At 38.9% G+C, this 12,959-nt stretch overlaps 1 protein-coding gene across 1 annotated transcript in view; it reads right to left on the bottom strand.

Moving 5' to 3' along the window:
* The window catches only part of LOC109915258 (rho guanine nucleotide exchange factor 37-like), a 256,581-nt gene that overhangs the window by 51,666 nt on the left and 191,956 nt on the right, over positions 1–12,959 (bottom strand). Inside the window, exons 7-8 of the mRNA XM_048603948.1 lie at positions 3,333–3,532; positions 1,235–1,365 (exon numbers count right to left, since the gene is read on the bottom strand). Coding sequence (XP_048459905.1) covers positions 1,235–1,365; positions 3,333–3,532 — 331 coding nt within the window. The remainder of the gene's footprint in view (positions 1–1,234; positions 1,366–3,332; positions 3,533–12,959) is intronic.

Here is a 12,959-nt window from a genome sequence, read left to right as displayed (position 1 = left end):
ACCCCACCACCAAAGACATCTTTCCCTCCCCACCCTTATCTGCTTTCTGGAGGGACAACTCTCTCCGTGACTCCTTTGTCCGCTCCACACTCCCCTCCAGCTCCACCACACCCGGCCCTTTTCCCTGCAACCGCAGGAAGTGCTACACCTGCCCCCATACCTCCTCCCTCACCCCCATCCCAGGCCCCAAGAAGACTTTCCACATCAAGCAGATGTTCACCTGCACATCTGCCAATGTGGTATACTGCATCCGCTGTACCCGGTGTGGCTTCCTCTACATCGGGGAAACCAAGCGGAGACTCGGGGACCGCTTTGCAGAACACCTACGCTCGGTTCGCAATAAACAACTGCACCTCCCAGTCGCGAACCATTTCAACTCCCCCTCCCATTCCTCAGACGACATGTCCATCCTGGGCCTCCTGCAGTGCCACAACGATGCCACCCGAAGGTTGCAGGAACAGCAACTCATATTCCGCTTGGGAACCCTGCAGCCCAATGGTATCAATGTGGATTTCACAAGTTTCAAAATCTCCCCTCCCCCTACCGCATCCCAAAACCAGTCCAGCTCGTCCCTGCCTCCCTAACCTGTTCTTCCTCCCACCTATCCCCTCCTCCCACCTCAAGCCGCACCTCCATCTCCTACCGACCAACCTCATCCTGCCCCCTTGACCTGTCCGTCCTCCCTGGACTGACCTATCCCCTTCCTAACTCCCTACCTACACTCACCTTTCCTGGCTCCATCCCCGCCTCTTCGACCTGTTTGTTTCCTCTCCACCTATCCTCTCCTCTATCCCTCTTCTATCCGCCTCCCACTCTCTCCCTATTTATTTCAAAACCCCCTTCCCCTCCCCCTTTTCTGATGAAGGGTCTAGGCCCGAAACGTCAGCATTTCTTCTTTTAATGTCACTTCTGAGCCACCTTTTGATTTAAGTGAATCATATTATCATATGCCGGCCCTAATTTTCACCCTACTTCAAACACATCACTGTTTTTTTCTTAGAAGGACTAAAAACTTGAAATCTATAGATGGCAAACTGGGTCACATTCATATTATTGTGCACCATCTGAATCACTTCAGTACATTTGAGTTTAGATTGATTCTTGGGATCTGCAGCTTATTCACACTAATTACAATATTGCCAAAAGTCAATGCTATGGTTTTACTTGTAGATTACAATGTAATCTTGCATTTTTTTTTGCATGTAGCAAATTAACATCTGAACAAAGAACTTACTTTTGGAAGGATTCCTGTTTCATGTTTAATAACTTGGCTGAGTCTGGATGCCTTCTTTGCAATGGAATGCTTGTTTATTCTGCCTATTGTATCCCTTAATGAAAGATTTTCTTGTCTGCTGTATTTCGTTACTGTTGGAATTGGAAGAAAGATAAAACATTAGCAATGAAATGATGTCTGGTATTTACATGTGACTGGTCTAAAACCTAGTAGATGATGCATGTTTGCTGATATAACTACAATCAGAATGTTATGGGAAATTGTCAGATCTAGGTCTTTGCTAATGTCATTCCATTATACTCTGTCCTTTTCTTTTGCACCAGATCTTCCTTATTGATATATCAGGTGCATTTCGTAGTAACGCTGAACTACACATGGCACATTTCTTAAATTTTCAGATACAACTTTCCTATACATTCACAAACTTCACAAACAGTTAATGAGTTCTTCAGCTTCTCCCCTGCTTGTTCCAACCATTTCCTCCCATTCTTGAATCAACTAATTAACTCTCCTTACTTCTTTATCACAAATATTAGTAACTGCTCACTTTCTCCCTAACGACAAAACTGCTTTATTACTCTAACCCTAGAGGACACTTCTTTGTCCCGTTGTTTCTCTTCTTTTTACCTCTTGTCTCAGTTCTAACCATGCTTGTTCCTTTAAGATCCATGAATGTGCTATCACTGTGCATTTCTTTATCCACTTTGCGACTTCACTTCTGCCGTCTATTCCCTGTGCCAATTCCTTCAATCTGGCTTCTGTATGGCCTGTGCATGAACATTACTCTCGTCAAAATTACTCACAATCATTTTTGCCTACAACCACTGTACTTTGATCTTCTACTGCCTGGTCCTTGCTTCAATTCAATGATTTCAAAATTGCCATCCATGTTTGTAGAATACTCGAAGTCCTTGCTACCTTCCTTCAGAAGGGAATTCATAAGGTTTCACAGATGATGCTGTTTGCTAAAACAAACCTTATAAAATTGAAGACAAATTATTGACTTTGAGATGTTTAAAAATTAATTCATGGATGTGGGTGTCACTGACTAGGCTGGCAATTATTGCCTAACCCTAATTGCACAGAAGGCAGTTAAGAGTCAACCACACTGCTGTGGATCTGCAGTCAAAGGTAGCCCAGACTGGGTAAGAATGGCAGATTTCCTTCCCTAAGGAACAGTTATGAACATGATGGGTTTCTAAAAATAATCAACAAGTTTTCATGGTTGTCATCAGGCCAGATGCATTTCTACAACAATCAATAATGATTATATGGTTGTCATTCGGCAAGCTTTTATTTTATTCCAGTATTTTTTTAATGGGAGTCAAATTTCATTACTTGATATGATGGGATTTGACCCCATATACCCAGAATTATTAGTCTTATGATTCCCACTAAGTCATCACCTCCCAATTATACCTTTGACATCTCTCTCATTTCTCCCAACTGCTTTTTGGTATGTAAACAACCTTTTGTGGAGTACCTTGAGATAATTCACCTAATTAAAGGGCTGTGTAAGCATAAGGAGTCATTATTATAAGCTGCAAGTACCTAGCCCACAAGATGGCATCAATATTGACAACAAAAAAAGATTCACACATACCTTTACTCTACCTATGATACAGATAAATGGGCATGTGGCCACTTTCAGAGGGGAAAGAAACAAACTGTAAAAGTAAAAGATAATTCTTATTGTGTTATTGCTCACATTGCCACTGCTGAAACCTTATGGTATCTGCCACCTCAGCCAGTATGTGGCACAGAGTAAGGGTTATTTGACATAACTTGCTGCCACTAATCCTGCTTTATTTACATGTGCCTGGGGCCTGTCTAATTATTAGCAGTAGAGGATAGACCATTGATTGTATGATAGCAGTAAGAACCATTCAAATTACTAGTCATGAAAAATTACCTTCTGTACCAGAAAATTCTGTACATAATAACCTGTGGAGTTGTACAGAATATAGCTGCTCCCCACAAAGGTTAGTGTAGAATTAAATTGCCTCAGTCCAAAGACTGTGAGACCATCAGATTTGGTAGAGATAATACAAATTCAACATTAAACTCTTTCAGAGCTATTACCTTAGACAACACTTACCTACTTCCTTTAGTCTCTTGTATTCATTGATATTATAATTTACTTCTTGCATCGCCACTGTAGCTTTCTCTAGTGCAGTGTAACCTTCATCAGATGGTGCTGTATTTTCCAGTATAGTTTTTAAAAGTAATGGATATTTACCAATCCTCTGGACTGGTGTCACCAAGAAGAAAGTCAATGTTATGGCCCCTGTGTGAGCACTGTTGAAAAAAGTCAAAAAAGGAATTTCATATCAGCTCTTTCTTTAGTGGTGCTTCCATATCATATCCATTTATAAAGTGGCATTTTGTGCTATGATTCTACTACTTTCACGTATGAATAATGAAAAGTAACAAATCTCAACTTAAATGCAACATTGCTGGGAAAAATCTAATTCACATTTTGAGGGTGATTCCAGCATGAAACAGGTTTTTAATATTTAGCAAAAACAGAAATTGCTAGTAAAACTCAGCTGGTCTGGCAGCATCTGTGGAGATAAAGCAGAATTCTGCTCTGTTTCTGATTTCTAGCAATCGCATTTCTTTGTTATATTTACTCCAGACACCTTAGTCTGTAACCACGCAATAAGACTCAAAGCTTCGCAAATTTGAAAATACATATTTGATGCATTTTGCTATTTCTGAGTCGTGCTGCGGGTGGTGTTCCACCTGTAGAGAACAGATACTTATTTCCACTGCTGTCAAGCACTCTAATCCCCTGGTGTCTGAAGTTGCTATTAATTATAGCCTGCATCAAGACTCCCACACTTGTTTACTCTTAAACATATATTTATTTTGCACGTCTGTATATATTAAAGTACTTAAGATTTAAAAATGATCAAAGGCTGAGTTATCAAACATGGTGCTTCTTCATGATGTATCGAAAGTGTGTTTTGTCAAAAATAAAGGGAGAAAGTGTTGGATTTTTGCAGTACTGTTTGCAATCTCAAGGCATCCCAAAACAGTAGTTGCAAAGAGTATTGATGCACCTATGGAGGCAACTAAAAAAATCTAAGAACATCTTAATACAAAAATAATATATTGAATATTGCAGCTCATGCCCTGACATCTCTGAACATTGCATGGTCACCATACCAAAAGGCACTTTAGTGAAGCGAGGCTGAATTTTGAATAACTTTCATCACTGGATGTTCCATTCTGTCCTTGAGATATTATCTTCTACTTTATAAGTGTTTGCTTTGCAACATCTTGGGAATACAAATAGTGACATTGGCTGAAATTGTGTTGGCAGACTTCAATGATAGTATAGAATCAAAATCTTCTTCCATCCTCTTCTATCCCAGCACCACTTAATTGCAGATTGAGCCAGGCTATAAGTCAGGTTCAGAAGATGCAGTGCAAGACTGAAGTCAGATAATTATTCAGATCATAAGTAATATTCAAATGAAGGATTATTACACTTTCAAGAAGAATTGAAAATTGTAATCTAAAGGTTCATTTAATTTTAGTAGTTTTAAGAACGTATTCTGTGATCTAGATGGCAAAATAATATTGCTACATTTAATAATTTGATTTTTTTATGTAGTATCACTAATGATACTCCCTTAAATGTATGTAGGTCTGAAATAAAATTGATGTGTCCTGACCTAATGGGCCATGCAGCAACAGACTAGCAGGGTAGAATGCAGCTCTCATTGGGGAAATGTTTATTTTGTGCTCCACTTCACTGCTTCTTTGAACTGTGAACTGGAGATGTGACTTCATTGGCAGTGAATTGTACCGTTAGCAACTGCAACTTAAGACAGTTATTGCACACATTGGTGATACGAGACAGCAATCAAAAATGTACATTCGTAATGCAGCCAAGTGGCTTAGCAAGGTTAAAAATCCTACCTGTTCTTGGAAGCACTGGTAGAACAGGAAAACCCAGATCTACACACAATGATGTTACTTCATTTATATATTTGTAAATGAAAATGGTGCATGATTCCGATGCATTGTAATAAACTTGAAAAATCAGAGGTCTCTGAATGGTTTTAGGGTAAAAGGCTTTCTGTTACAACATGATCCGGAAGTTTGATTTTTGAGCAAGTGCTCAGAAAACTTACAGCATTCTAATTGCTATAATGGCAGTATCCAAAGTGAATCACAGTCTATTTTAACACCCTGTCTGAAAGAAAGGATGCCCCACAAAGTGGTGTAAAATGGGCTGCCAATTTGCTATTAACTAGTTTACGCTGCCACCAGCCAAATTTCGTAGCAACTGTCATTCGTAAATGTAGCAGTTGGAATGCTAGAATTGGCCTCGGTATTCCTGGGTTAAGGAGATGGAGAATCAGTCAGAACCTCTGTTTCTGATGGTTGTCCTCGCCAGAAATAAAATATTTACAGTCAGTAGGTGAGGATAGGACCAGAATAATTTTAATACTACCTATGTTTAAACAGCCCGAATAATGTTCATTGAGTAAACTCCTGTATGAGGAAGGGTCAGCTGAGCAAATTGCCACACAAGACGTTATTACACTAAATTAGGGCTCATGGAATTGTAGTAATATTCCTACATTCCAATTATTGTAGTAATATTAGATGCTGGAAATCTGAAATAAAAATAGCAAGTGTTGGAGAAACTCATTTTGAATGACCTTATTTATTAAGGATAGAATGTAAAAGAACTGCCAGCAGAGCACTGGAATAGGTGAAAGAATGGGTCATTTCGGAATTAGCAGGCTGTAACTATTGGGTACCACAAAAAACTGCTGGTTGGACCTACAGCAATTAATTGTGTGGGAATTCTTTACAATGTGCCCAAATGTGCTCATGGTGCAAACTTAAATGAGAAACTAAACTGTGATGCAATGCAAGGAGGCTACAAAGGGATATAGGCTGCTAAAATGATTGGACAAGAGCAAGGCATATGTAATAAAACATCAAGAATTCCAAAGTAATTTACAATGGTAAGAAAAGTAGAAAAGCAGAACATTCTTTAAATGTCACTGAAATGAGACACATGTTGCCAAGGATTTTCATTTTTCACTCATCAGGACAAACAAGAATGCCAAACTTTAGATGGTCACAAGTTATACCACAGAAGAAAAAGGTGTTGATCAGTTGCCAAGTCACCTCTGATTAGCAAGGGTGTTGCCACTGGCGAAAACAAAAATGAACTATAGGCACCCCAAGCTTCTGGATAATTCAAAGAGGGCAGACTTTGAATATATTTCTTTCTCTTGCATGGGATGGCTCCTTATGTATGAATGTATGTCACTTCCAGCTTGCATAAACGAGCAATGTTACAAACTCAACAGATTATCTTAGATTGGCTGTTATTGTGTATATTACTGCACATGGGATGTTGTGCAAGTATTGCCCAATCACGTCAGAACATCTACTAGCAGACAATTTGGTTTGGGTCTTACAAATGTGGACTGGTTTAGTACTTTGTCTGTATTTTGAATATTTTAAACTACTAATGGAACATGCTGTTTGATTCAATCAGCCAAGTCCTGGGACAAATGGCTTGCACAGCTGGCATTGCACCAGCATTAAAATTCATCGCTCAATTGTGTGACAGGCATGGACCCATGGCACCATCTTGTTACTGAAAGATACCACTTGCATAGCCACTACATTTTTCAAATGGGAAGAAATGGGAAAACAATATTCAGAGGCATGTCTTTGTTGCTGAATTACATGAAGTTAAAATGCAGTTAACCTGCAGAAATCAATTAAGAGGAAAATGATATGCTAGCCTTTACTACAAAGGGATTAGAGTAAAAAAGTCTTACTGTAATCACGTAGGTTGTTGGTGAGATCTCACCTGGAGTACTGCTTACGTTTGGTTGAAAATAAGATATATGTCTCAGAGAAAAGTGCAACTCTGATCATTGGACTGACTTCTGGGATTAAGGAATTGTCTTATGAGGAACATATAGGTTTATATTTCCTACGGTTCACAAGAATGAAAGGTGATCTAATTGAAACATAAATTCTTCAACGAGTTGACATAGTACATGCTGGAAGGATAGTTTGTTTGACAAAGGAATCTAGAAATGGAGAGGAGGTGTCACTCCTGAAAGGAGGTTCTCATTCAATCTAAAGCTTGTAAATCTTTGAAATACTCCTACCCACGAGAACTATGGATGCTTTGTCATTGATGTATTCAGGATAAAGGTTGATGGATTGTTGAATGCTAATGGAAAGAAACGATATGGGAATAGTGTTGGAATGTGGAGTTGAGGTAAATCACCATGATCTTATTGATTGGTGGAACAGACTTGTAAGTTAAAATGGCCTACTGAAGTTCTATTTCTTATGTTCTTAAATGTTGAAAGGCTGAAACCACCCTTGGAGTTAGATTTCAGCATAAGTCAGTACTTTAAAGAAAGGAAAGAAAATAAACCTGCAAACAAAAGAGTAATTTTTAATAAAATCACAAAAGACTTGGATCTCCTGTGTGATGTTTGAAATGTTGACAGTAAAAGCAGTAGCAGCATTGGCTTTACTTCCCTACTACTTTATACCATGCTGCAATAAAATTAATGACAGCTATGTGAAATATTTCTTACTGTAGTGATTGTAATGAGGTCAGCCAGGTAAACCTCACAGAATGAGTTCCCTGATTGGGACTGTCAACCTGGTCTATTCAGCGAGCCCTGCCTGATAGATAAAAGCAGGATGTCAGATATTCTGGCACTCTGCAAGCTGGCCTTGAGGGAGTTGGATCAGTGTCAAGGACTCTCCACATATAAATAAAAGGTGACTTGGTGACGGGATACCAGCATCTGTGGAGTTATTTCAGTGATGTGTTTGTGCCAATGTTTAAATAAGGCTACATAAAAGACAACAAGAAGAACAAACTAGAAAGATGGTAATCATCCCTTAACGTAGCTAATTTTTAAACTGTCCTGTTGGCAAAACTCTTATTTTTTACTTGATCACATAATTTTTCATTAGAACTGTGGTTTTACCTCAATATTTCACATTGACATAATCACAATTCCCGCGTACCACAAAGTTGAAACATTCTGGAATTCAACTGTCCATGACTACTTTCTCTATGTATGTGCACTACCTGCTTCTGACTGTTCTGCCTTTCTGTCAGCTTTTTCCCTTTGCTCCAGTAATCACTTTATCTTTAGATCAATCTCCTCATGATTCCTAGTTCTCACTCCTGCTGTTCTTTTTACTGCTCTCCATCCAACGTAAAAATTCTCTGAGGAAGGCGTAATAATCACAGACAGAATTTCCAATGACATTGGTCTTCAATGGGCTCCAGCATTAAGATCAACTTCCCAGCTATTCCTCAGCTGTATACTATCACAAAATCAAAAGGAATAACAACACGTGGCATGGGGGGTGGTGGTCACTCTGTTTGAGGTAGAAATTAGTTACAAACAGGCAACCAGCATGCCCCTGAGCCAGAAGGAACAAACACAGCCCAAACTGCTCCATGGCACACCAAGACATCAATCTAACACATAAAGCATGTGACAGCTGTCCATGCAGCAAACACACAGCAGGCTTATTCAACCATGTCAGCATGGCCACATCAGAAAGTTAGTGGGAGCAAATCCTCAGTCCAGTCAAGCAGGGGAAAGGGGTACTGTTTCTTGGCATGTTGGTACCATCAATCAGAGGCACAGTGCACACAGAGTCTTACGGACATGGCAATTGGGCAGTTTATGCAGTTTAGCAGGAGAGGGCACTGTAGGCTACCATGGGGGAAGGGGTATAGGCGGTGATGACCACTCTGGCCTTCTCAGAGTAAAAGTAAAGCAGCAGGGTATCAATTAAGGTGTAATCTCAGGGTTTGGGGAGAGAATTGGAGATGAGAATTGGAGTTCAATGTGGTGTGATTCTACGTGAGGGTATGGGTGGGAGTAGGCTGTTGAGGCAAAGCAAGGGACATAGAGATTCTGGAAAGTATCTGATGATGAGGTGGAGCCTGGTGCTGATAGTGTCCACTGTGAGCTGCATTCCCTGCTATCACTTGTGGCTCTCTAAATGAAAATTGCAAACCAGAAGAAAAAACTTGGGACACTGCACAAGGTAGGGTGGAATCAGTGTCAGTCTGATGGAGGAAAGCTGGGGATCCACATCTGCGCGATATAAGGGATTATAGGGGCAAAAACATGAAGTAGGTGTTTGCAAACTCCAGCTACTTGTCATTTGCAATAAGCTCTTCACCTATTTGTAGTTTATATGGACTGAATGTGCTTAGGTGTCATATGCTGGCCAATAGCAGACTGCATTATGCAATTTCCATCTCAGCGATGAAGAAGTTAGCAGCAAAGACTTAAAAAGAGGTGAACGCTCCCCAAAAGTGTTCCATGATCCGTGGAATTTCAAAGGGTGCTATGGCACAAGAGGAACATCAATGCATTATATGTCATGAAGGTATGACGATGGACTGTACTGAATTCATTCCAAGTTTCATGGTTGTTTGAGTCTAGAATTAGAAGGAGGTGGGCATGCAGCAGGCACTCCCTTTAGAATGTAATGCATTGGTCCTCAGCCAGTGCAGCACTTTTACCATGTTGGAACATATGCTGCAACCAGGGCCCTCAAGATCTGGTTGCACAGCTTGAAGTGGTCAGGGAAGATCTCTAATACAATCTGAACAGAGTGTGCTGCACCATCCTGGCATACTATGCTCTGCCTAATTGGAATACGCAAAGAGGTGATGTGATCAATCGTGAAGAACTGAGAGAATAGGAACAGTCTTCAGAGGAGGAGGAGGAGGATGAAGACTGTGGGAAGCTCTCTTTGTGGATGGCAAAGCTGAGCTGCGAAGGTGCTACAAGCCAGATAGGACCTGATTGACACACAGTTCCAGTCAATCACAGCTGGGTACAGCAGACTATCATGGAATCGCAAAGTCATTGGTCATGATGCTAGCACTGGGTTTGCTGTGGGGGTGAACTGCAGCCTCTATGCATTTCATCTGCACTCCCTTTTGCCGGCTGCCAATAAAAACTCATTTTTGTATCTGTCCAATTGCTTACCTGTATATTATGTTTTCTAACCGGACAGTGACAAGTTGCAGGTCTCTAGTGGGCACTGGGGGTAGAGTGGCAGTGACTTAGAGAAGGTAGTTAGATATTGGTGTCACAAAAGACAAACAAACTGTGTGATATGGTGGGGAGATGGAAAAGTGAAATTGCCTGTGTTTTTAAGTAAATGGATCAAGGTCATTAGGGAGCACTTTAAGATCTGATTTTCTGATGTCCTGAGATTTTCATGGGGATAGAAAATCATTAGGAGCTTCATGAAGCTGAGCTAGTAGCGATATGGCAGGAACAGGGACAACAACATTGAAACAGTTTTCTTTTACATGCAAAAAGCAAAAGGTTTGGATATAAAAAGCCCTCGGCACAGTATAATTTTAATGATCAATTTTTTCCTGTTCTACCGTGTGTTCTAGATCCCCTTTATTCCTGGCAACTTTGAGAATGAAGATCTGCTCATTTTTTTTAAAGATCATGTAGAGATGGCAGCTACGGCTGTCTTTTCAGGGAGAGATGGTGAGTACTGGTAATCTTAATGGACTAGTAACGCAGAGGCACGGGTGGAAATCCATGAATTCAAATCCCACCAAGACATGAGGTGGAGTTTAAACTCAATTGTTAGATCTGGAATTAGTCTCAGTAATGATGACCATGAAACTCTCATGAATTGTTTTTACAAAACTACCTGTTTACTTATGTCCACTAACCTGTTAACCTCAACTGGTTTGCGCATAATGACTCCAGAACTGCAGCGATTTTTGTTGACTCTTAACTGTCTTTTTGAAATGGCCTAGCAAGTCACTCAGTCACTCAAGAACAATTAGGAATAGGCAACAAATGCTGGTCTTGTTAGTGTTGACCCCCATGAAAGAATAAAGAAAAAAAATATTGTCCACTTTTGAACCTGTTTCCAATGGAAAAATTTAGCTCAATGTCTACTCACTAGAGTTCCTAATAACAATGAGCCCAAGAAAATATCTGCTGTAAAAACCAAACAATGTAATGAGGCAAAAGAGAACAGTTGAAAATGAGTGATCAAGCACAGCATGGAAATTCCGTGACTGCCTCTCAATTCTCTGGCTAACTTATAAGTAAGATTTACGTTAAAAAAATTCATTGCTTTTGAAATAGTGTTTTTACTGAAAGACTGTCATTGTTTTATGTGACTGTGTTTCATTGAACAACTTCTTCTGTTTAATTGATGGCTTTTAAAGGCAATGGCTTTGCCTGTACATCCTTTGCCTACCAAAATTCAAATTAGTAGGGAATTTGATAGTATTAGAGCCAAGCAGAGAACATGTGGAAGTATTGGTAATGCATATTAATCCAGATCCAGAAAACAGAAAATCTACCATATAATATAGTTGCTGTGGGCACTACAACAATGTTGTGTTGCTAGTATGACAGCTTATTCAATAAACTTGGATAATTCCTTAAAGCTGCAAAGTGGCCAGGCCTAATTTCTGCCTTATTTATAAAGGAACAGAATTAATTGAACTAAAATACATGCTAATTTTTTAAAAAACCCAAATAAAGTTAGGCATATCGACAACTACCATTAAAAAAAGCAATGTTTCAATCTCTGAAAATGTTAACTCCATGAGCACCTCAGTCAAACTATCAGTTTTCAAAGCAATCATTTTACATAAGTCTTTGAGCCTGACTAAATTGGGATGTAAATATAACAAATTTTCACTATTATATATCTTTTACGGTAACAAAATGTTACTACAATTTAGTAATAATTATTAAAGTGGATTGTTATATAAATAGAGTGCAATGTAGATCTCATTATAGTAATACCACACTTAAACACATTGAACACATGACTTCACCATTCAGGCACTGTTAGTTGGACCTATTTATTTGCATGTGGTATCACTGTAATTGTCCTTCATTGTCATTTAAATTGGCATTGTCAGGTTTGAACATTTTAAATAAAATATTAATTCATTATTTATTCATAACATTTTTCAGTTTTAATGGTCAATATTTTACTTGTCAATTTATCACCATTAATTAACGTGATAATATTGCAGATTACTTTTTAAGGCATGTTAATTAGGAAAGTTTTGTATAAAGTACTACTTACTAATATAATTTGGAGCACTGAACCTCTATAGTTCTTTGGACATACAATAATTAACAATTTAAGCAAGAAAATCCATATTAAAGGAACAGAGACTCTAGTCTGCAACACAAAAGCATAATATTGTGGGAGGATATTGGAAATCCTAAAAGAAAACAAATTTGAAAAATGCTCAGCAGTTCAGACAGCATCTGTGGAGACTAAACAGGGTCAAAAATGTTTGAGGTCTGTGAGTCTTTTCAACACAGCTCACATCTAAAGATATTTGGAAGTAAAAATCTCCAACTCCGGGTAAAAGCCCAAAAGCTTTGAATGGTGTGTTGTGATGAAAAGAGACAGACATTTAGGTTTGGCTGACTGGATCCAAATAATATAAAGTTGACAGGAATTAAAATTTGAAGTTGGCGATAGTAAATAAACAGTAAACAGTTCTGTATTGAGTGCAATAAGAAATAAGGAAGGAATATAACTTGAAGGACTTAAAAAAATTGTTCTTTGACTTCATTCCAGGAGAAGATAGAAATGCATTTAATTTACACTTCCATTCAAACATATTATGGTCCAGCTTAAAATATTTTATAAATGATGTCAA

This window comes from Rhincodon typus, chromosome 12, assembly GCF_021869965.1.
Source record: "Rhincodon typus isolate 14 chromosome 12, sRhiTyp1.1, whole genome shotgun sequence".
Classification (NCBI taxonomy): Eukaryota; Metazoa; Chordata; class Chondrichthyes; order Orectolobiformes; family Rhincodontidae; genus Rhincodon; species Rhincodon typus.
The sequence above is the reverse complement of the archived record's forward strand: the minus strand, read 5'-3'. Positions and strand labels throughout refer to the sequence as shown.